At 33.1% G+C, this 21,138-nt stretch overlaps 2 protein-coding genes across 3 annotated transcripts in view; both read right to left on the reverse strand.

The window, feature by feature from the left end:
* Positions 1-655: 655 nt before the first annotated feature.
* Positions 656-3,151, reverse strand: LOC130622164 (uncharacterized). Its single transcript, XM_057437597.1, has 2 exons — positions 2,689-3,151; positions 656-1,780 (listed from the first exon to the last, which is right to left on the reverse strand). The coding sequence occupies exons 1-2, from the start codon at positions 2,957-2,959 to the stop codon at positions 1,215-1,217; spliced, it is 837 nt and encodes a 278-aa protein (XP_057293580.1). The 5' UTR covers positions 2,960-3,151; the 3' UTR covers positions 656-1,214.
* A 1,246-nt stretch (positions 3,152-4,397) lies between these two features.
* Positions 4,398-21,138, reverse strand: part of LOC130621643 (V-type proton ATPase 116 kDa subunit a 1-like) — a 91,841-nt gene continuing 75,100 nt past the window's right edge. Inside the window, exons 2-21 of one of the 2 annotated variants that reach the window (XM_057436971.1) lie at positions 16,292-16,432; positions 16,198-16,218; positions 15,652-15,730; positions 13,484-13,581; positions 13,244-13,372; positions 11,814-11,881; positions 11,205-11,414; positions 11,035-11,128; positions 10,723-10,800; positions 9,847-10,272; positions 9,375-9,529; positions 9,041-9,137; positions 8,779-8,897; positions 8,518-8,563; positions 8,345-8,428; positions 8,097-8,183; positions 6,971-7,216; positions 6,625-6,829; positions 5,915-5,984; positions 4,398-5,606 (exon numbers count right to left, since the gene is read on the reverse strand). In XM_057436971.1, coding sequence (XP_057292954.1) covers positions 5,519-5,606; positions 5,915-5,984; positions 6,625-6,829; positions 6,971-7,216; positions 8,097-8,183; positions 8,345-8,428; positions 8,518-8,563; positions 8,779-8,897; positions 9,041-9,137; positions 9,375-9,529; positions 9,847-10,272; positions 10,723-10,800; positions 11,035-11,128; positions 11,205-11,414; positions 11,814-11,881; positions 13,244-13,372; positions 13,484-13,581; positions 15,652-15,730; positions 16,198-16,218; positions 16,292-16,387 — 2,496 coding nt within the window. In that variant the 5' untranslated portion in view covers positions 16,388-16,432 and the 3' untranslated portion in view covers positions 4,398-5,518. Of the gene's footprint in view, positions 5,607-5,914; positions 5,985-6,624; positions 6,830-6,970; positions 7,217-8,096; positions 8,184-8,344; positions 8,429-8,517; positions 8,564-8,778; positions 8,898-9,040; positions 9,138-9,374; positions 9,530-9,846; positions 10,273-10,722; positions 10,801-11,034; positions 11,129-11,204; positions 11,415-11,813; positions 11,882-12,071; positions 12,188-13,243; positions 13,373-13,483; positions 13,582-15,651; positions 15,731-16,197; positions 16,219-16,291; positions 16,433-21,138 lie in introns of both variants that reach the window. The other variant, XM_057436970.1, reaches the window with a different exon arrangement.

Raw genomic sequence — 21,138 nt, forward strand, 5'->3', positions numbered from 1 at the left:
TGAATAACTACTTGATTGAAAAAGTTAAACTGCTTCTTTTACAACCAAATTTGATAATGACTAAAAAGAATATACATTCTTTTATAAGAGGCTTGTCATCTGTAAACTCTAATTTTGAAAAAAAAAGAAAAAGTAATTTCATCCTCCCTGGTCCAGGTTAAAAATATTTTTCCGGGACCACATGTTCGTACACTGTCCTTATGTCAAAAAAGATACAAACCCTGGAAACAAGACTGAGGTTGGGAAAAATTGCTTAAAAACGCCAGGTTAACACACGTGTGATAGATTATGCATTTTGTTCTAAGGCAACCTTTACACTTCACGAAGTTTCATCTTGTGGCGAAATGAAAATTTCTTTTTGGTATCGAGTCTGGTCTTTATATACGTATACACGATTTCAATGCACAAAGCTATTTCGCATGTTTACAAAGTCATGGCGTATGTTTACAAAGTAATGGCACATGTTTGCAAAGTCATGGCGCATGTTTGCAAAGTCATGGCGCATGTTTGCAAAGTTATGGCGCATGTTTGCAAAGTCATGGCGCATGTTTGAAAAGTCATGGCGTATGTTTACAAAGTCATGGCGTATGTCTGCAAAGTCATGGCGTATGTCTGCAAAGTCATGGCGTATGTTTACAAAGTCATGGCGTATGTCTGCAAAGTCATGGCGTATGTTTACAAAGTCATGGCGTATGTCTGCAAAGTCATGGCGCATGTTTGCAAAGTCATGGCGAATGTTTGAAAAGTCATGGCGTATGTGCAGTTCGTACAACACAATTCCGAGTAAGCCTTCTTTTCGATCCATGTGAAGGCTAACTAAGATCTCCCACCAGCCTCGTCCCCAGGGTCTTGTGTTTCCTGAGTCGTCATTTAAAAATGCAAAATGAAAAATGCCCTGGGGACGAGGTGGATCTTCCACAACATTTAAAAACCACGGATTACATGTTTGACATGTGGTTGTGCGGTTTAGGTAAAGAAAAGAATTACAAAAAATTTAAACAAATTGTAAAAAAATTCTTAGAATTATATATAAAAAGAAAAACAGAGAAATATTTTTTACTACTAAAAATCAAACATAAAATCGTGTGCAGAATAAACCAAATATATACAAATTATTAAAACTAAGAACCAAGATTTTAAACAAGTTGTCTTTTAAAGCAAAGATAAACCTGAAGAAGGATGGATAAAATTTTTATAAATGATTTATGCTATAATTAGTACAGTACACCGCACAAGGGACAAAATTTATCGCCCACACATCCATATTTCCGACAGGCATGACAAAATGGACTTGATGAAGAACTTGTTGATCCATCTGGCGAGTAGCGATGACGTTTAATGGGAGGAGTTCCATCGTCGTTTAATGAAAATCGTTTGGAACCAGTGGAGCATGAAGCGTCTCGTTTGCGGAGAGCTAGGTAGGAATTCACAGGACAGTATGGACTCGAACAACATTGGTCTCTTCCTGTTCTGCTGGATATAAAGTGTGGAATGTGAGGTTTCAGTGTATTATCAATTGGAGCATATCTTCTTTGGTTCTCTAATACAGTAGCGCTGATTGACAGAACAGTTTGTAAAACATCGTCATGGCAACCGCGGGAAATTACTTTCAAAACATGCGAATCGTAGAAAGGAAAAATATACTTGAGTATTTCTAAGTTTTTGGTGTGAACGTCAACTTGGTTTAAATTGGGTAGTGTCATAAATGAAGGTTTAAACTCTTCTTTGGGGGTGTTGATGTGAAGTTTCGGAGGTGAGCAATCTTCGTTTACTTGATTGCCTAAAATCAAAGGTGTTAAAATTATTTTTGGTCGTGTATAGATCTTTTGTATTTCATATTCAAAATGGAAATAAATAAAAACTGTTCTCGATTTATAAAGCAAATGTGTTTTAATAGCGATCATGTTTAAATATGCGTGTAGATATGTGACGCCAGAACAGTTCACGCTTCAGTATATGAAGAGGTGGGCGAAAAAACACCCGATTTCTTTCATTGCAGTGAGAATTTGTATTAATTCTTCATTTTCCATGGCTACCATAATTTTTTAATATTGACAGCACATGTATAAATTGAATAGTTTACAGAATAGGTTATTTTTCTATATTTTTTGTAATCTGAGAAAATTAAAACAATATCAACCTATGTGGTATATCTGTATCTACAATCATACACATTTGTGTATAAGAACATAGTTTATAGGAACGTTAAAACGTACTCAGTCTAAATACCTTAATAGTATTATAAGAGACATTTTAGAAACAAAAATATTTAGTAGCAGAATTGTACTTTAATGTCAAACTCCCGAACCTCACGGCACAAAAAAAAACTACGAAATATTCGCAATTTCAAACTTTCGCGGCTCACGACACAAAGAAGGATCGATGAAGTAAGATCAAGCATGGCATCCAAGTTTCGGAGGGTCGCGGCCACCAAACCACCAAAAAGCATGACAAAATTTAAGCGCAGCATCAAGCATATAATAGACACTAGGTGAACGTCCTTTTCAGGTTCCTCCCAAACACACATTCCTCCCAAATACAAAAAATTGAAACTTCTTAGATTTCAATTTCGCGTTAAAAAAAACCTGGTCCAGTTTTCGCATGAATTTAACTTAGTGATTAAAAATTGATAAAAATTTTTTTAAAAGTTTTAGCCAACAAAATAAATACATAAAAACATATATTTACCGTTAGAATCGCCACTTCTTGCTTCCCTGTCGTCTTTTTGTACTTCTCTTATTTGTTGGCGAAATAACGCTATCCTATCTGCAGTGGCCCGTTGTTTGTCAGAGCTGATTAAACATTTTGTGCACGCGCAATCTCTCCAGTAACATTTATGTTTGTGGCCGCGTAAATTACTAATTACGCCATGGTTTCGACATCTTGTACATTTTGGCGAGCGACCATTAATCTTAAATGTCGATTCGTTTTTTTCTTCTTTAACTTCGTAGAAGTCCATAGTTGTGTACGCGGCGCTGTGTTGACTGTAAAATAGTTCAACCTATGCAGAATATGGAAGCTGTAAAATGTTTTCGACTTTTCTAAATTCCGCCACTCGTTTATGTTTTTCTATGCTCTGATTGTTTCGAGGTGTGAAGTAGAGTAACATTCTTTCAATTTTGTTCTTTTAGAAAGTGCGAGTTGTTAAACCACGGACGTAAATGCAGCCACAAGATTCTTTCACACCTTTTATGAACGAAATTTTGTTCTTATGTTTTTGAGCAAGCAATTCAACCACTTTAATTCTTTTTCACATATATTCAATGTGGAAAATCTTATTTATTAATTATTTTTATGCATTTTATATTTTTTAATGTTATATTTTCCCCCAAAATTGTTTATGTGTAAAATTTTATACACCGGCTTCAAAAAGCCCGATTTTTTTACAAGTACTCTACCGTCTACGTGAGACAATAAAAGAAGAAAAAAACAGTAATCACTTGAGGATAATTTAATTCCTGTCTACATGTTGTTAAATAGATTTTAATTGTCGACAAAAAACAGCGAAAATTGAAAACAAAAGAAAATTTGTTTAATAAATAAGCTACTAGCGTTCTAAAAATCCAGGTGTGATGGCAATTGTTCGACAGACAAATTAGCAGTTTGATAGAAAATATGCGACAATATATAATGATGAGGTCACTTACAATAAATAAATTTTAGATTTTGCTAGCTTTAGTTTTGAAATATCTTGTATTTCCGGAAAGTTTAATTCGCGAAAATACTAGAAATAACTTCAATTGCGAGGAAGTATTAGATTCGTAAAAATAATTCTTTCCAAAAACCTTAAAAAACGCGAATAAAAGTTTTTTCCGATAATTAATCTTCTTGAAATGCATATTTTTGTACCTCGCGAAATTAGTCTGCGCGAAATTTATTCAACTAAGGAATGAGACAGTTTTAGTGATCGTAACAATTGATAACTTGACAAAAAATATCAAGACGAGTTCTAGGACATCACCCACAACATTTACTCAGAATTTTTGTAACCAAATTTCAGAGACAAAAATGCTACGAAATTATAGAACCTTCAAATTGAAAAAAAAATCTATTTGCGCATCGCAAACATACTCTCTGGCAGTGAGCGCGATTCGATCCGCCATCCATAATCTTATCCCTTTACTTTTTACAAACTTTTAATTGATTGTCATGTTTTTTTGAAAGTAAATTCCAAAATAAATATACTTCTGTTCTTGAAGGAGAAAGAGCTTTTAAACAATCAGGAAACGGAGAAGAAAACAAGCCAAAAGTACGAAATAAGTCCAAAAAAATTTCAATGCTTAAAATGATTTCAACAAAGGTGACGAAACCACCTGTTTGTGCAAGAAGACCGAGCTGATCTTGATCTCTTGAGCTATCTAGAATTACCAAGGAGATAACCCTAACAAAAAATAACATTTCATCAAATGAATATATTTCGTTAAAAAAAAACAAGCTAAGAGCAAATTGATATTTGGATCGTTTCAAAGCAGTTCCAAAGAGAGTAACGATTCACCAATTTGTCTTAGTGTATTTTTTTGTTCTGCAAGTGTTACAACAATGAATCAAATAAAAATTAGTACTGGATTTAAAAATAGTAATTGTGTGATATTTCATAGCACTTTAAATGTTTGCAATATAATATCGTATGTCTCAAGTTGAGTATTGTCAGTAAGTTGAACATTCAATAACATCACGAAACGCACAAAAACAGCCAGATTTCACACATTGAGATTGGACGATATTGTCGAAGAAAGGACTTTAACACATGTAATCAAAACAAAAACATATTTAGAGTGTGAACATAAACACACATCAATTTACATACGTTAACAAACCTCGTCCCCAATTCCCTGACTGCTAGAGTTCTGTTTTAGCTATCATGGTTTTTTCCGGATAACTCACTGGCATTTTCAAAACTTGTACTTATTTAGGGTCCTGGGAACGAGATTAAGATTAAAAAATAACGTGATACAGAATAGCACAAGATTTAATAATTGAAAAAATAAACTTTTTAGAATTCATTTGATACGAAAAACAACAAAAATAACAAACTTTTCCTGTTCAATATTTTCGAATTTAAAATGAGCGAAAAACTATTTGTATAATGAGTAAGGGCATTCTCCTTTTGTGACATGAATTAGCTTGTCTCACCTATTAAAACTTTTCTTCCCAGCACAAATCACACGTTTTGCTACTCGAAATCATATGTGAAGCGAGGGAAAGATAAAAAAAAAAAAAATCATCGTGACAAAAAATTATTTACTGTCAAACCAGACTTCCAAGAACAGAAATGATACACATGTCGCACCGAAACCGGTTGATCTGATTGGTCAATCCCGATCTTTCGGTTCATATGTGAAAATGTACGTTTGAATCAGCAGTACGAGTATAAAAGTATACCGAGGCAAAACAATATAATTATGTTATGACACATACCACTTCTCATTAGAAATCCGGTTTAATTACAACTCGATAATAACACAAATTAAACAAACAACAACAAAAAATAAGAAAAAATATAGATTTCCAGAATCGTCTACAAGTCATCCGCTAAAATAACCTTGAAGGAGAACGGTTGAAACTTATTACCAGCGCCATGGTAAAACTTGCTGTTAAATTCCACCCTAAAGAAGAAAAATTAATTACTTTTTTTCACCCTGCAACGTGCATGCATACTGACTCTTTCCCCATAAAACACTGGATGGACCGAAAATGTTTTCAACCATGGGCTTATGTCGCATCCTATATCAATTTATAAAATCTTAGAGCTTAAATTTTTCTTGACATCACTACGAAATTAACAAATAGTTTTCCTGACATAAAACCTTCCCCAAACTTCTTATAAAGGAAGGAAACGATGCAAATTCGTAACACTACATACCATGAGTTACACTTCTGAGAAAATGAACATAAAGGAACTGATCTAACTTACCAATGAAGACGGAGTGTGTGCAGGAACGCAGACAGACCTTCCATCACCAATAAAATCGCCACGGTTAAAACTAAACACAAACAAAGAGATGCATTCACTTGACGTTGACAAACGACGTAGGAAGCAAAACACTGAAATATGAGAAATATTCGCAAGGACTGAAGTTAGAACTACGGAAACGTGATCGATTTTCATAGTAAAAAGGGCTTTTAATTTTCGCGGAACTAACAAATTCTCCTGGTAACACTCAAACTAAATTGTCAAACGAGGCAAATCATTTATTGCTACAAACTAAAAAAAGTATATAAAGAAATTTAAACAAATTCGTAAAATATGAACAAAACAGGTAAGTTCGAACTTCGCCGCCGGAAGTGATTATATAGGCTGTTTCTCTATTAGACTCGAGTTAACTTGGCAGTGGACTTGCTAATTATTGGTAAGATCAGCGCGACAATTTTTTTAAACCACGGGACGTTGCTCCGACGTGTACTATTTTGTTCTGCTGGAGCACTAGAGAATTCCACTAGGACAAATTAAAGGCTGCCCACATACCCCTTGTTTAAAAACTGAGATAAAGACTGATTGCTTTCTAGTCATTTTGTTCATGGTTGTAAGTATCAAAATAGGAAAATAAACATTACCTTGGAAAGATTGGATAGCAGTTTTAAAAATGCTCTTTATAAAACAAACAAAAAAAACTTAGAACTTACCTGCCCAGGCGGAGAAAATCACAAACACAGCTACAGCGCCAACTACTCCAGACATTTTTAAGGCAATGTGGAAAACCATTGACCACAATACTTCAGACAATTGCGCATGCGCCAAACTTAAAGCCCACAGTCGAAGGTAGGAAGCAGTGTTGGAAATACAACCAAGACAATACTCAATTGTGTGTATAGCTTGATGGATGAAGACCTACAGAAAAAGACAATGCTTCTAAAATTAGCATATAAATTGGGGAATCCAAGTTTGAAGTCTTTTCTTTTTCCCCGACTTTGTGACAAACTGGGAGTGATACAAAACAGCGATAAATTTAAAGATTCGACAAAAACATACCTCTCCAAAATCAAAAACTTCTTCTTCCTCTTCTTCACGATGCAGAACCGTGTCTTCATTGTGTACAATCTCACTGTGGTTAATTCCTTCAGGATCACCATTGATGCCATCGTCTACAAATCTTGAAAATCCTGGACGTTTCTGAACTTTCTGTTTGTTCTGATGTCTCAAATAAAACGGCTTCACCAACAACATCCATGGCACACTCAAAACGGCCACAAGTACGAGAAATGTTTGAACATTTTTCTAAACAAAAAAGTCTTCAACTTTACAAAAATGTCGGAATTGCTTTATTCCTTTCTTGTTTATGTTGTCATACCATTTTTTTAAAATTTGTAACTTTTTAACATCGCCTTGACATGTTTAGAGATACATATTTGCCTTGGTGGATAGCTACGATATTTCAGAGCATGTAAAAAAGCACTGTTTTAAAAACTTATGACTAAAGCAATAGAACTCGACAAATTTTCTTCCACATATTTGCTCACACCACTTTAAAAGTCAACAACATTATTGATGTTTGCTTACTACAAATTCTTATCAGGATAATTTTTTGGGTTTCAAGTTATGCAGGGTGTCTACTTGATATTATCTCCCTATTTGCCTAGTACTTATTGGCTAAATATCCTGACGTATCAAAGAAATTTTCTGATACGCCGACTTGTTCCTGGCATTTAGAATTGCCTGCAATTTCTGACGGAGTGGGCTACTTATTATTTTGAACCACCTGAAGAGGAAAGTGAAAGAGATAAGGGTCGAGTTGCATTGAAACGTGTTATTTCATAGAATGCAGTTGACGGCTTCTGTTCCTGATGAAATATGTGATAATGATAGTGAAGTAGGAATTTTTGAAGTAAAAAAGAAAACCTGGAAGGCGTATTGTTAAAAAAGGTAGAGGAGAAAGCCAGAGAAAAAAACCCTTAAATGACAACAGCAATAACGATGATGGTGAGATGAAACGGCACAAGGTATTTGGTTTAAACGTAGTAAGAATATTTTTAAAGTACGACAAAATAATGTCCTAGACCTTCATTGTTTATGTATAAAATGCGTATGAGATGTCGTAATTACGTCTTTTCTCTGATATTCTTCGTGCTAATAATACAACGAACAAATAAATATATACCTGTCCTGCATACACCAATTCTTCTTCCTTGATTTCTTTACCAAAATCTAAAAACATTCCAATCAACCCCAACAATAAACTAGGTGCCTAAATAAAACAAAAAGTCGATACAAAGTAAAATATTTGTAGTCACAAAGACATTCGATTTGATATGAGAGGCCTTATAAAACACCTTGACATTATAGTTTAAATGTAAAACTTGAAACAAAAAAGTGAAGTCAATAAATCACACAAAACAAAATTCTTACATTTTCATCTTTGATGCTGTACGCAACCCATTTGTAGAAGATCAAAATCACTAAGTAACCAAAGATGCAGCCAATAAAAAGCAGCTAGATTATAGAAAGTATATTTGTACTCACATGAAAGGTAAAAATAAACACAATTACACAAAAATTAAACGTTTTTCATAATACAATACCTGTGGAATAAATTCACACCAAATGTTGATGCGCTGCTTGAAATGTCTGAAAACAAAAGTTACTAACGTTAGGTTTGGTCAAATGGCTTTTATTCATATATTACGATTAAATTGTTTTAAGATGGGAGGAGCACATGGGAAACATATTTTCTCTAATTTCAATCAGACCTTTTGTAAGCACCGCCAAGGTCCCACAACAGAAGACATGGAAAAAGGAGACAAAACACCTGTCTTTAAAAAACAATAATTTAAGTTCCTTACATATGATTGAATAAACTCAAGACAACACCAAACATCATATGTGTTACACCAAACACAATGGAGAGTTTCATTTTCAAAGAGTTCGTAAAAGTTAACTTGTTGGTTGCCAATTGCCAGATCTAAAAATAACAAAGTAATAATTTTTTTACCAAGGTTTGTTTGCAGGAAGAAGACATGAGAAGATACAACCAAAGCTTATGTTTTTAACTTTTTGGTTGTTGACAATACTGATTGGTAATCCAAATAAAATAAACAAACTTACTGGGTCAACGCCAAAATAATACGGTGTGGCTCTTGCAGTATCATTTGGATTAAACATAATCGTTGCTGACTCAGGATAGTGATGCAATTTGCTGATGCTAAATAATAAAAATAATGTTGGATTAGAATACCATGTTTACGCACTCATCAAAAGACATGCTCTGTAAAAAATCTTAATCTATGAACACTAGTGAAAGTACTTCTCATAGCAGTCAATAATTATTCTCGGATTATTGTTTGGATTTAGTCAGTTTTTATAGTATGACCCGAACTAAAAAACTATAGTGTTATGTATGGTATAGTGTTCATGCAAGAATTATTCTATGTCTACTTACTCATAGTCTGATTTGTTTGAATTCAATTCAACCCAACCACTTCCAAAGATGTTCATGGATTTTGAGAAGATGTCGTTGTAAAGAAATCCAGAGTAAATGGAGAAAATACCCATTAAAAAGATAATATAACGCCCATGGAAAACAGTATCAAACATCTAAAGAAAATATTTTTAATAATCAAGATGCATCCTTACAGCTTGTTTTTTAAATATAAGGTACAAATTACTCACAATAGAGCCAAGGAAAGTTAATTATCTGTTTTGTATGATAGCCTTGAAAACATAATGCAAAGTGTGTTTTATTCTGTTTAAAAATGCAAACAGTAAACTATTTAATCAGTAATAGAATGAAAAAAAAGTTTGGGTATAAAATTAAAACATGCTCACTTTGAGTGTGCATGGTCATTTAAAACAGATAATCAACTTTCCTTAGCTTTTTGCAAACTATAAAAAAAATTCTAAAGAAGACACACCTCACCGCCACCTTTCCATATTGCAAATTTCTTCTCATTCCAAATTAACCAAGCAGCAAAAAACATCATGATTGTTCCATGTCCAAAATCACCAAACATGACAGAAAACAAAAATGGGAAAGTTATGATAGTGTACAAAGCAGGATTGACTTCTTGATAGTCTGCTACTCCATACGCATCAACAATAGCCTGGAAACCATGAGTAAACTTATTTGTTCGATTAAAAGTGGGTGGCGACTGTTTTGTGGTCATTCGATTTAAGATGGATGGCACAGATGCGCCACTGCTTTCTGTCCCTCGTCTTAATGAACTCTGAATAGTATCCAAATCAGCAACTGGTGCCCAACATTCAGCAATGAGACATTTTTGAGTCACATCCAGATTAAACATGTTCATAGTGTGATAAATTGCCTTGATCTTCCGCACCTAAAAAAATAGAAATAGTTGGCTGCACACTGTTAGTAATTAACAGTGGTATTCATAAAAGCTATTGTTACAACTGTCCTATATTAAACACTACTATGACAAAAAAATTGCCAAAATGAAAAAGAACAAATAAAAAATTATGAATAAATTAAAAAAAACTACAAAAATTTCTTTATTTTTTTGGGATGAGCATCTATTATTTTGTGTTGTTTCTATTCATCATTGAAAAAGAAAAAAGATTGTAAAAGTTTTTTTTAAATTAATGGCTTCAGTCAACCTGCATGATAGTGTTTTACTACTCAATATCTCGTTCGTGTTGTTAATGCGCGTTTTCTTGATTAGTGCTTCAGGCAAGAAAGACATCATCAAGATTTAAACAACACACGCTTATTGACTAGTATACTAATGAAAAGTGAAAAAAATTTCTAATAGAGAGAAAAACTTTTTTACCTTGATAAACCAAACACTTATATTTTTTGCTATTGTTTGCAACAATCTGTGCCGGTGTTCTTGAGTTTGATTGATAACCTAAAATGCAAACAAGATACATTACAAACATGTATTTTATACATTTTACAACTAATTGTGTAAAATTTATGCAATTATTAGTTTTTTGATTCACTATATAAGTCTGAACAGGGAACTTTTTCTTTTGCCACTAAATTTTGTTAAGATTTCTAATGCACAAGATCTTAATAATTTCTTAATAATTTTCCATCGGAAAATGAATTGAATGCAAAATGCATGTAAAAAACAACTTACTGATTGCAAATCTTCAATTCTTGTCATGACACCAATAGCCATTTCTCTTCTTTCAGCTGGTGTCTCAGGACATGGGTAAAGTGTAGCACGAAAGCTTTTAAAATAAAAGTAGATTAAAAAAATGAAAATTATAAAGAAAGTAAACATCTTAATCAAAAATTGCAGCTTACCCTTCACAGATTTTCTTCACTCTAATTTTTAACTGTTCTCCTTGGAAAAAAACAATGAAGACACATTTGTTGGTAGGATCTCCAGTAACAGGATCATGCAATTGTGTCTCAATTTCTGCATACTTAAAAAACACATTGCCTCTGCATGCTCTCCATAACAACCTTTCAAAGGATGGTATGCGTTCACGCAGAATGACTCCAGCAACAAACCTGTAATGAAATACTATCTTTGTCACAGTAGTATCACAAGAAATACAAGTCATGAAACACTAAATCTACGCTACTGCACTACGCTAAGCAGTTTCTACAACTAGATAAAAGTTAATTAAGAAAAACTAGTATTAGCCTGTGAGAAATACTGCAGGAGATTGCCCATAGACTGATTGCAGCAATAATGATCATTTTTTTATGTTGGGCACAACAAAAATAACATAGTATTTCTTCCAATGCACTAATTTAATTTAAAGAAATTAACACCTTCAACAGTCATAAGGCACTACAATATAAATTACCAACTAAAATATCTATTAATTTAAGCAAATCTTTTATTCTAACACCAATTAAACCTGCTCTAAAAACTACAGTTAAGTACCAACAAAGAAAACTTACCCAAGCTGACCACCAGCAGCACTGGGCTCATGTTCTGCAAGTCTGGCCTGTGTTTCAGCATAGCCCTCCTGTTGCACAACAAGAGAAGAGGGGAGAAATAAACAAAAAAGCACGTAAGCAACAACAATTTGCTACAAGTGGTGTTTTTATGGTACAGTTTAGCATTTAATACTACTGGGTGCAGTTATTGTGATGTGGAAAGGGAGTGGTAGCAAATTATTATCACCTAGTGCTGAACACTTGTTCGCGAAAACTTACCCTAATCTACCCCCGATATGCGGTGTTTGATCATTTTCACCTAACAAAGCTAATTCTTCCGCATTGCTTGGCTGACTTGTATCGCCAATATGCTCTTGCAACACATGCTGCTCAGCCTGTAAATCAATGAATGTGACGCACACATGTGGAAGTGTTAGTATTTACATGATAAAGTGCAACAAGAACAGTGCAACAATGCAGGCTTGTCACTTTGCCATGAACAGTTAATGAAGGACAAGTGAACGATTAATATTACACAATATGTGATATTTTATATGGTATGGTGGTTTTACAAGGTTAAGTGAACGTTCATTTTGACATTTGTGTGTGGGGGAACATGCCTACAGTAGTCAAATGATTTCTTACATGAACATAATATTCAAAAGCTTGACAGGTTTGACAATTAAATAACCATTTCTTAATATAACCACAAGAAAATGTTAAACTAAGAACATGCCTGGCCAAGACTGATTACCCACACAATGTCAGAAGTTAGCGAGACATCTGTAAATGTCACATCAGTTTTAATAATACTTAACTTAGCACAAGAAACTTTTTACAATGATAAGACAAACATTTGTTTGCCTAGGTTTACCAATTGTATTTGAATGCAAATAAATATTCAAAGAAGTACTTCAATGCATGGCAAATTCTTGATTCACCAAAAATTAACATATTATGCTGTAATACAACAACACAAGAAACAGAAACTTTTTGACAATTTCAATAATTTTTACAATATTTCAAGGTTCTAATGCAAAAAGACACAAGAGAGATATTTCTTTATATCAAACCTTTAACAAGATTTTATTTTATTTTATTCAAAATAATTAAAATATTTTTTTTACAAATCTTTTACACTTACTTTGTTACGGTTATTGAACGATATAGGAAGCTTAAAATTTAGCTTAAATAACGCTGATTTTTTTTATAAAACCTATAAAAAGCCTATGATGTCAGAGAAGCAAATATGTCACTTTGGAAAAGTGCAAACAACATCCTATAATCATGTTTTGGATTTACTTACATTTCAAAATTTTAAGTTCAACTGTTCTGTTTTTTGATACATTATAAAAATAAAGAGCCAAAGAATATTGCAATTTGATCCTCAATGTCAAAGCAAAAGCCAAAACAGAAAAACACAAAGACATTTGACAAAGTTCTCTGCTTACCTCTTCAAAAAAGGTTTGAGTTTTCTTTAAAATGTGCTTCAGTTCAGTTAATTCCAAGAAACTTCTTTGCAAAGCTTCATAATTGGAATTGGAATCTTTCATTTCATTTTCCAACTGCTCAAACTGTGCCTGTAAAAGGATGTGAAACAAGCCTTATCTTTCTTTATCTTAAAAATATAAAAAAGCCATGCATGTTAACAAAATCTACATTAAAAAAAACTATGTCAAGTTCATGCTTACCTCTAAATCAATCATTTCTCTTGGATGAGGTGCCTCTGGATTCTCCATGTTGTCAACAATAGGTATTTCTGCTTTATCGATTTCCTTCTGCATAAAACCTAGATAATTTTTTAAAAGTTAATTTAGGGCAAACATAGAAATATAAAAATAGGACATCATTTTCTATTTACATAACTTGAGCAAATCTCCTTGGACACACACTTAGTACACTTAAAGAACTTTCAAACTAAATGTATTGTAATTTAGGGTATTCATGAGAAATTAACCGCAATATGTGGCATGCATATGCCATACACATGTCACATTATTGATACTGGAAGCAGTATTCTACAACGTAATTAAACATTCCTGAATATGCTCTAAAAATGTTTGTACCCCATGTAAAAAATTGATAAAATGTAAGAAAAATTTCCACACTGTAGTTTAATTGTTCTGAAAGATTTTGCTAAATATAATAATTTGGGGAGCAAGGTTGAATATATATCAAAATGCTTTCTTATCATCTTAAACATCACTATATTTATTAGGAAATGATTAAAACAATCTTATAAAGTTTTTAATCACTATAATTTTCAAAAAAAGACAAACACCCATGTATTTTAAAAAAAATATGATTAAAAAAACTTTTCTACAGATAAACATTAAAGAGATAAATAGAAATAAAAAAAAAAAACAATGTGAACAGCATACCCTTACATCATAACAAATATTTGCTACACTGGGAAAAAAACATCTATGGCAAAAAACTTTAAGGGAACCTGAGGTGTAAAATGATGTTGGACTTAAATTGTAGAGCTTTATAGCTATGTATTGATAAAGTGTGATGGAACATTCCTTATCGGGTCAAAAATAACTGATGAAATAAAATGTCAAAATTTGCTATTACCCAAATATGACATCATAATTTATGCGACATAATGTGAATATCTTGAGAATTAAAAGAGCTTTTTAAAAAGTTTAAAGAGTTGTTTAGGGATTGTCTCCACGATCGTTTCAAAAATAATCGTTTCAATTCGTATAATTTCTTTTTGAAACTATCTCTTTTCGAATTTGAAACAATTACAAAATATTTTTTGCTAAAAAAATTGTTTCAAATTCGTTTTAAAATAGTTTAGTTAGTAGAAACGAATTTTACAATCGTTTCACATTTGTTTCATAATCGTCTCACAATATTATGTTATACCTTGGGTTCCCTTTAACATTACAATGTAACAACTTTATCACGCTAAAGATTACAGCATAGTTACAAATAATAGAAGTACAGTACTGTGAAAAGGTTTGTTAATATCGTGTTCGTATAACGAATGTGGTGCACACAAACCACGATAAAACCGTGGTCTTTACGTATAACTATTTTCGCGAGCTCCACATTTTTTTTAGCCAGTAAATTTAATTTTTTTTCGATTTGAAAAAATCTTTCATTAATGCTCATTTGTTTGTTTCAGTTTTGTATCAATTTAAAAAAGGCATATTCGTAGTTTTTGCTTGATGTATACTTTTTGGTCATAGACGCGATTGCATTTTTACGAAATGTCATTTGTCTAGAAAAGTTAAATTTGTCTTTGGCGATAGAAATGCTTTTTTACATTGCATTTTAAAAGTTTATAAATGAAAAGTGCGATAGAAATGATTTTTAAGATCGCATTTTGAAAGTTTAAAAACGAAAAGCGGCGTTAGAGATGATTTTTAGATGGCATTTTAAAAGTTTAAAAACGAATAGTGGCAATAGAATGCTCTTTTACATCGCATTTTGATTCACGAACCATTAAAACTATTATATAGCTAGCTTTATGACAACAAATTAATACAACAAGTGTTAATTTTTTTGCCGTCGGTTTTTGATTTAATTGATAAACTAATACAGTCTTTGTTGTTTTACAAAAGAAGTTATCTATCATGGACACCACGGTGTAAAGTTTAATTTTTGTTTGTGTAATCCACGAAACATGATCGCGTGGTCAATGATTGTTAAAAAAATACGCATCATGGACTATCGTGGTTTGTGCATAACACGAAGTTAACACAAACCACAATGTTAACAAACTTTTTCACAGTACTGTATTTCAAATCGCAAAAAATGTTACAAGTGTGAAATCAATATTTTTATATGGGTTATTACAATTTCTGCTCCTAGACAATACCCAAAAGTGCTGGTCATGAAAACTTACGCAATTTTCTTTCCATTTCATCACATCTTCGAACTTCATTAACAAATTTTCTTTGAAATGCATTGACATCTGGATTTAACTAAGTAAAGATTAATTTTTGTACTAAGTAATTTGCAACCATAATCTTACCAGAACATATTGAAGGTAGATAAAAACTCCCTTTACAAGATATTGAGAGTCTTATTCAACTTGTTTAACTTGTTGTGCAAAATAGATGATGGTAAAACAATACTTAGAAAAACAAAAACTGCTTTCTACGAAGAAAATGCTAGAATTGTGAATTCCAGTTTTTCATCAATTATTTGTATCACCTATTTCTGTAATGGTTTCCGCAATAAAAAACCATCAAGGGATCAATGGCAAGTGGCCTATTATACTCACAGACCACAGCTTCAAATAGGTTTTTTACCAGTTTGCAAAGTTTTCTAAACTGTCTTTATATTTCTAATCAGAACCCTGTTTAGAGTTTAAAACTTTAGATGAATTCTCACTAAACAGATTAGCAGTTATGAAAACATTATTAAGTTAATTCATAAAAATACTCACATCACGAAATTCCACTACACCCTAAAAATAAAAAAATAAAATAAAAATACAATTGCTGGGTTAGTAGAACAAAAGTTATTGCATGTTTTCTTACCAACTCCCCCAACTCACTAACACATGCATAGGCAGACTCTGATTGAAGAAACAACTGACATAGTGTCATTTCTTCTGACCGAAACATGGATGTCATCGCGGTAAAGTGTCAAACTACTTTCTATATATTATTTTTAAAATCTATGGAAAGAACAAGTTTACTACAAAAAACTTATCTGTTTCCACTTGAAAATAGTTAACATTGCACTGCGCTAGTAAGCCTTCGCTATAATTGCAGCTAGCTAGACCATTCACAAATGAGTTACATACATTTTTTTTGCAAATGAAATTATTAGCAGATAATAATAATAATAATAATAATAATAATAATAATAATAATAATAATAATAATAATAAAGTTGCGTACAAAAAGCATGTACAGCTACACTGCTATAACAACCACCTATATAATATGGTTACCTGTATCTATTGAAACATTATTTAATTATTAGTTTATGACAGACACAAAGACAACTTAAAGTTCTTTGGAGTCTTATACTCATGGATGGCATTTTAAAACCCTGCACAATAATAATGGTGGGTGGGGGGGGGATAATCTCCAAAAAGTCTGCATAATATCCTGTTAAAGCAGGCATCTATGCCTAGAAAACTTAAACCACGATATAGTTTACCCTTAACCCTTGCAAACATTTCATTTTATGTAAGGGAGAATATGGAGTCTTGGCAACCTTACAAATAGAGGATGATGGTGCACTGCATGAGCCCTTGGATGTTGCACAAGGTAGTCTGGTAGAGTGGTGGCCCTAATTGGGTCTGTGTAGCTTAAAACACATAATTTCCAGCATGACGTTATTGTTTACTTTTAAGCTCTTTGATAAGAGGTAAGCTCTTTGATAAGAGGTAAGCTCTTTGATAAGAGGTAAGCTCTTCAGCTCTGGCATTTGCATGGCAGGAAAAAAGATGCTAAGATTTGGTGAAGAATGGTCTTTTCCTGTGGGTTTCTTCTATAAGAGGGTGCCGATAAGCCACAAACGGCTCCATATATTTTCGAATTAAATTGGCAGGTGTCCCTTGAAACTGCCACACTTTCCCGAACTCGCCCAGGACATTTCTGAAATGCAATTCCTTGTAACATGCGAAAGACAGGGAAGAAGGCGCTTTTTTCGGGCAATGTTTGGGAATATGCAGGATTTTTTGGTTAAATACTTGAAATTTGTGTTAAAACGCCAAACTCGCCTGAAATCGCAAGCACTTTTTACAGGGTATGCGGCTTATCGGTACCCTCGTTCTTTTATTGGAAACATCCTTTGATTTTCTAAACTATCAAGTGTGTATTAATACTTTCTTATTTATTCAAATTCATTTAAAGTCCTAAGATTTCCTATATGAGTAGAAATGGACTTATAATTACTTTAAGAAAGCTAAGAGCATAGATAGATAGATAGAAAAATGCAGGAGGTTGCACAGGTCTATTAAACATTTTAGCACTTCCCTTCAATCCATAGCCCCACTACCAGATACAATACTCAATATTGTTACTTGACTTTAAAAAGTTACTGCAAACTGCTTCTAGCTTAGATTGGAATAAATACCTTTGGAGAATTAATTAGAGATTATAAAAATATTTTATCTACTAAGTATATAATGCAAAATAAAGACACCCAAGACACACAACCCACACAAATAAACAACTGAAAACAAAAAGATACCAAACAGGCCAAACGAACATTTCTCTAGTCAGAGGAGCATTTTTTTATCACCCACAATGCCCTTTGGTAGAAGGTGTACGGCAGTCACATCTACTTCATCCCCAGGGTACTTTTAGTTAACGGCTCAGAGAGCAACTTATCCCTGGGGACCAGGATATCCACATTTTTTCATCCAGATTTATTGACTACGCACGAACTTGTCATTAATGGGAAAATTCTAGCCAAGCTGACCATTACTATTTCTCTATTGTTTTAGATAGTAGAACCTAGAACCCCTTAACCTAATATCCCTAGTTTGATATTCTTATATTCTTCATTATTGTTATAAAAAAATGCGAAATTAGGCTAGGAACAAGGTTGTGTAGTTTTTTGTATATATTTCACAAGTTACTTTTAAATTAACTTTTATAAAAGATGAAATTTTAAGGACAACAAAATGATTTAGAGGTTGTTTATTACACGTATGTTTTCACGCCAGTGTCCCTTAAGAAAAGACTATTTTTGGTAAAGTTCATCAACTCAACGTTATATCATTTTTGTCTGGAAGGCTAAGTTAAATTATTTGCTGTAATAAACTTTTCTTTAAAAAATAAATGTTATTTTCTTAATTTCCGAGGCAACCTTTAAACCCGATTCTACCGTTATAAACATAAAATCATTTTAAACCCTCATCTCACAGAAAAACCCCGTGCAGATGCACGGGGTCCGAAAAGGACCTAAAAATTTGGCATTATTTCGCGTTTCAGCTCACAGTGCGATTTGTTCGCATGCAACGCGATTTTGTTGCTTGACTGGTCTTCGCGACGCCAATGCAGCAAATTTGGAATTTTATGCCTGCCCCTGTGCAACTTAATTCATCTTTATAGGCGAATGTTCTCATATTAATTTGGACACCTGTGTTCACCTCTGCACTAGTAACAATGTGGGTGGCTAAATCTTTTATAAAGGCTCTGTTACACAACGAAGGGGTCTAATTCGAAGTTGAACAACTTAGAACTTCGAATTAGACCCCTTCGCTGACGTTATAATGTTATTTTTCTATCTGCTTTGTAAACACATCAACAATTACCGAGTGCCAACGTGAGTAAGGTTCTTATGAAAAAAATTGCATATATGTAGCTAGCTAGCTAGTTTAAAACCATGAAACTTTCAGTCACTAAATAGTCTTGTAGATATATAGGTCATTTCACTGTGTAGGTAATAAGAATTTCCTGAACAGTTCAGGAGATGACACTAAAAGGGAAACGGTTTCCCATGTTTTATAGTGAAATTCCCATGTCATATAGGGAAATGGTTTTCCATATAGATAGAAAACCGTTTCCTAAACTAATTATTTTGATTTTAATTTAAGTTTTCTTTTTGGGAAACCGTTACCCATTCTCAGAACCATTTTAAGGAATTGTGGAAAGAGGCTACGATAATTTTTTTTTTGTCGGTGAAAATTTGCGGGAAAATATTCCCTTTCTATTGGTTAAAAATTTGTAGTGCGCTTCTTAACCAGCTCATGCGCAGATTCCTTTTTATTTTGGTGGTTTCCTATTGCCGTATTTCTGGCCTGTTTAGGGTAACGGTTTCCCAAATGGGAAACTGTTTCCCAGATGGGTAGTGGTTTCCCTTTTTGACTCAACTCCTGAACTGCTGAACTGATATATCAATGCATGATAGCCAACCTGGTGCAAAGTAACAATTTATTTTAGCTATTAAGTTAAACATCCTTCACAGTTAATTTCTTTCCAATCCTGTTAAAACACACTACTCTATTTTTAATGTTTATTATGCATGTGGTGCTGCGCTTAGTCAATATAACTCTCAAACTTTGTGCAGGAGACTGGGGTTTGATTCCCCTTGGTGGCAATTCAATATGGGCAAGTAAATGTTACAATAGCCCCCAGTTAGCCCTTTTAAGCCAAATGAGGGAAATTGGGGAGATGTACACTGTGTGCGTTGTTAGATGTTGTAGAAGTTTTCTGGTAGAGGGCAGACTCTCATTTGGTCTAGCTCAAATTAAGCATTAAATACTCTAGGACTCCCCATCTAAGCTGTGGCCTCTCCTGAACCATCTTAAATGGTTCTTATTAAGTGGCAAAATTGAGACTTCGGTTGTTTAAAAAAAATTAAGCTTTAGGCTGTTTTTTTTTTCTTTTTGCAGTATATCCCTATTTTGTTATCCCCACCTAAGCCTGATTCACACTTGCTTGCGTCTGCGTTGTGTCTGCGTCAATCTTGCGCACTGTGTGAACATGAATGAAGTTAGTGACACAAGAGCGATGCAACGACATAAGAATACAAAAATTTTTATCTTGTGTCGTTGCTTTGCTCTTGCTTCACTCTTTCGGCATATTTTTATAATCTGAACTCAAAAACGCAATGTGCACAAGAAGCGCAAAGAGATTTTTGGAGAAAAAAAAATTAAAAAAAAAAATTTGCTGAGAGAATTGAAATAAAGTCAAAATCAAGGCAACTGAAAAAGAGCAAAAAATGAGTGAAGCAGTTAAAAAATGCCCTGTGTTATATAATAAACAAGACAAAATTTTTAAAGATAAAAAACTTGCTTGGGAGGATGTAGCCAAAGAAGTAAACTTCTTAATTGGAAACAATTTTTTTAAAAATACTTAATTTTTAGCAATCATAAGATTTCTCGAAAAAGATTCATTGTTTAATCGTATTCCTTAAGACAGTTCCAAATGACAGAACATGTTTCATTTATTGCTAATCGTTGATTTTGCAATCCGAAATGAAAAGTTAAGAGATTGTTGACTTCCACCAGAAGCAATATAATGTAGAGTAAGACAAAGTCTTTCTGCTGCTGATATACAGTACAGTCTGAATAAAATCTACCGCGGACGCGAAACTCGCATGAATAGTTACACAGAACAATAACATTGCAATAGCTTTTGTTTTTTTAAGAAAATAATTGCCTCACTGATAAACAATGACCCCACGCGATTGATTGTTTAATCACAATAAGTTGCAAGATCAATTTTAGCAATCTATTTTGCGCAAACTCTTTTGAAAATTTTAATTGCAGTAATTAAGTTTTTTTAGATCGCATTTTAAAAGTTTAAAAATGAAAAGCAGCGATAGCAATGTTTTTTTTAATCGCATTTTAAAAGTTTAAAAATGAATAGCGGCGATAGAAATGTTTTTTAGATCGCATTTTAAAAGTTTAAAAACGAAA

The sequence above is a fragment of the Hydractinia symbiolongicarpus genome, chromosome 12 (genome assembly GCF_029227915.1).
Source record: "Hydractinia symbiolongicarpus strain clone_291-10 chromosome 12, HSymV2.1, whole genome shotgun sequence".
NCBI classification, from domain to species: domain Eukaryota; kingdom Metazoa; phylum Cnidaria; class Hydrozoa; order Anthoathecata; family Hydractiniidae; genus Hydractinia; species Hydractinia symbiolongicarpus.

Bases quoted from the DNA above. Each gene is read 5' to 3' on its own strand.
- LOC130622164 (XM_057437597.1), bottom strand. From the start codon at position 2,959: ATGGACTTCTACGAAGTTAAAGAAGAAAAAAACGAATCGACATTTAAG. The intron at 1,781-2,688 runs GTAAATATATGT...CTTTGATTTTAG, and splicing joins AAGAAGTGGCGATTCTAACG to GCAATCAAGTAAACGAAGAT.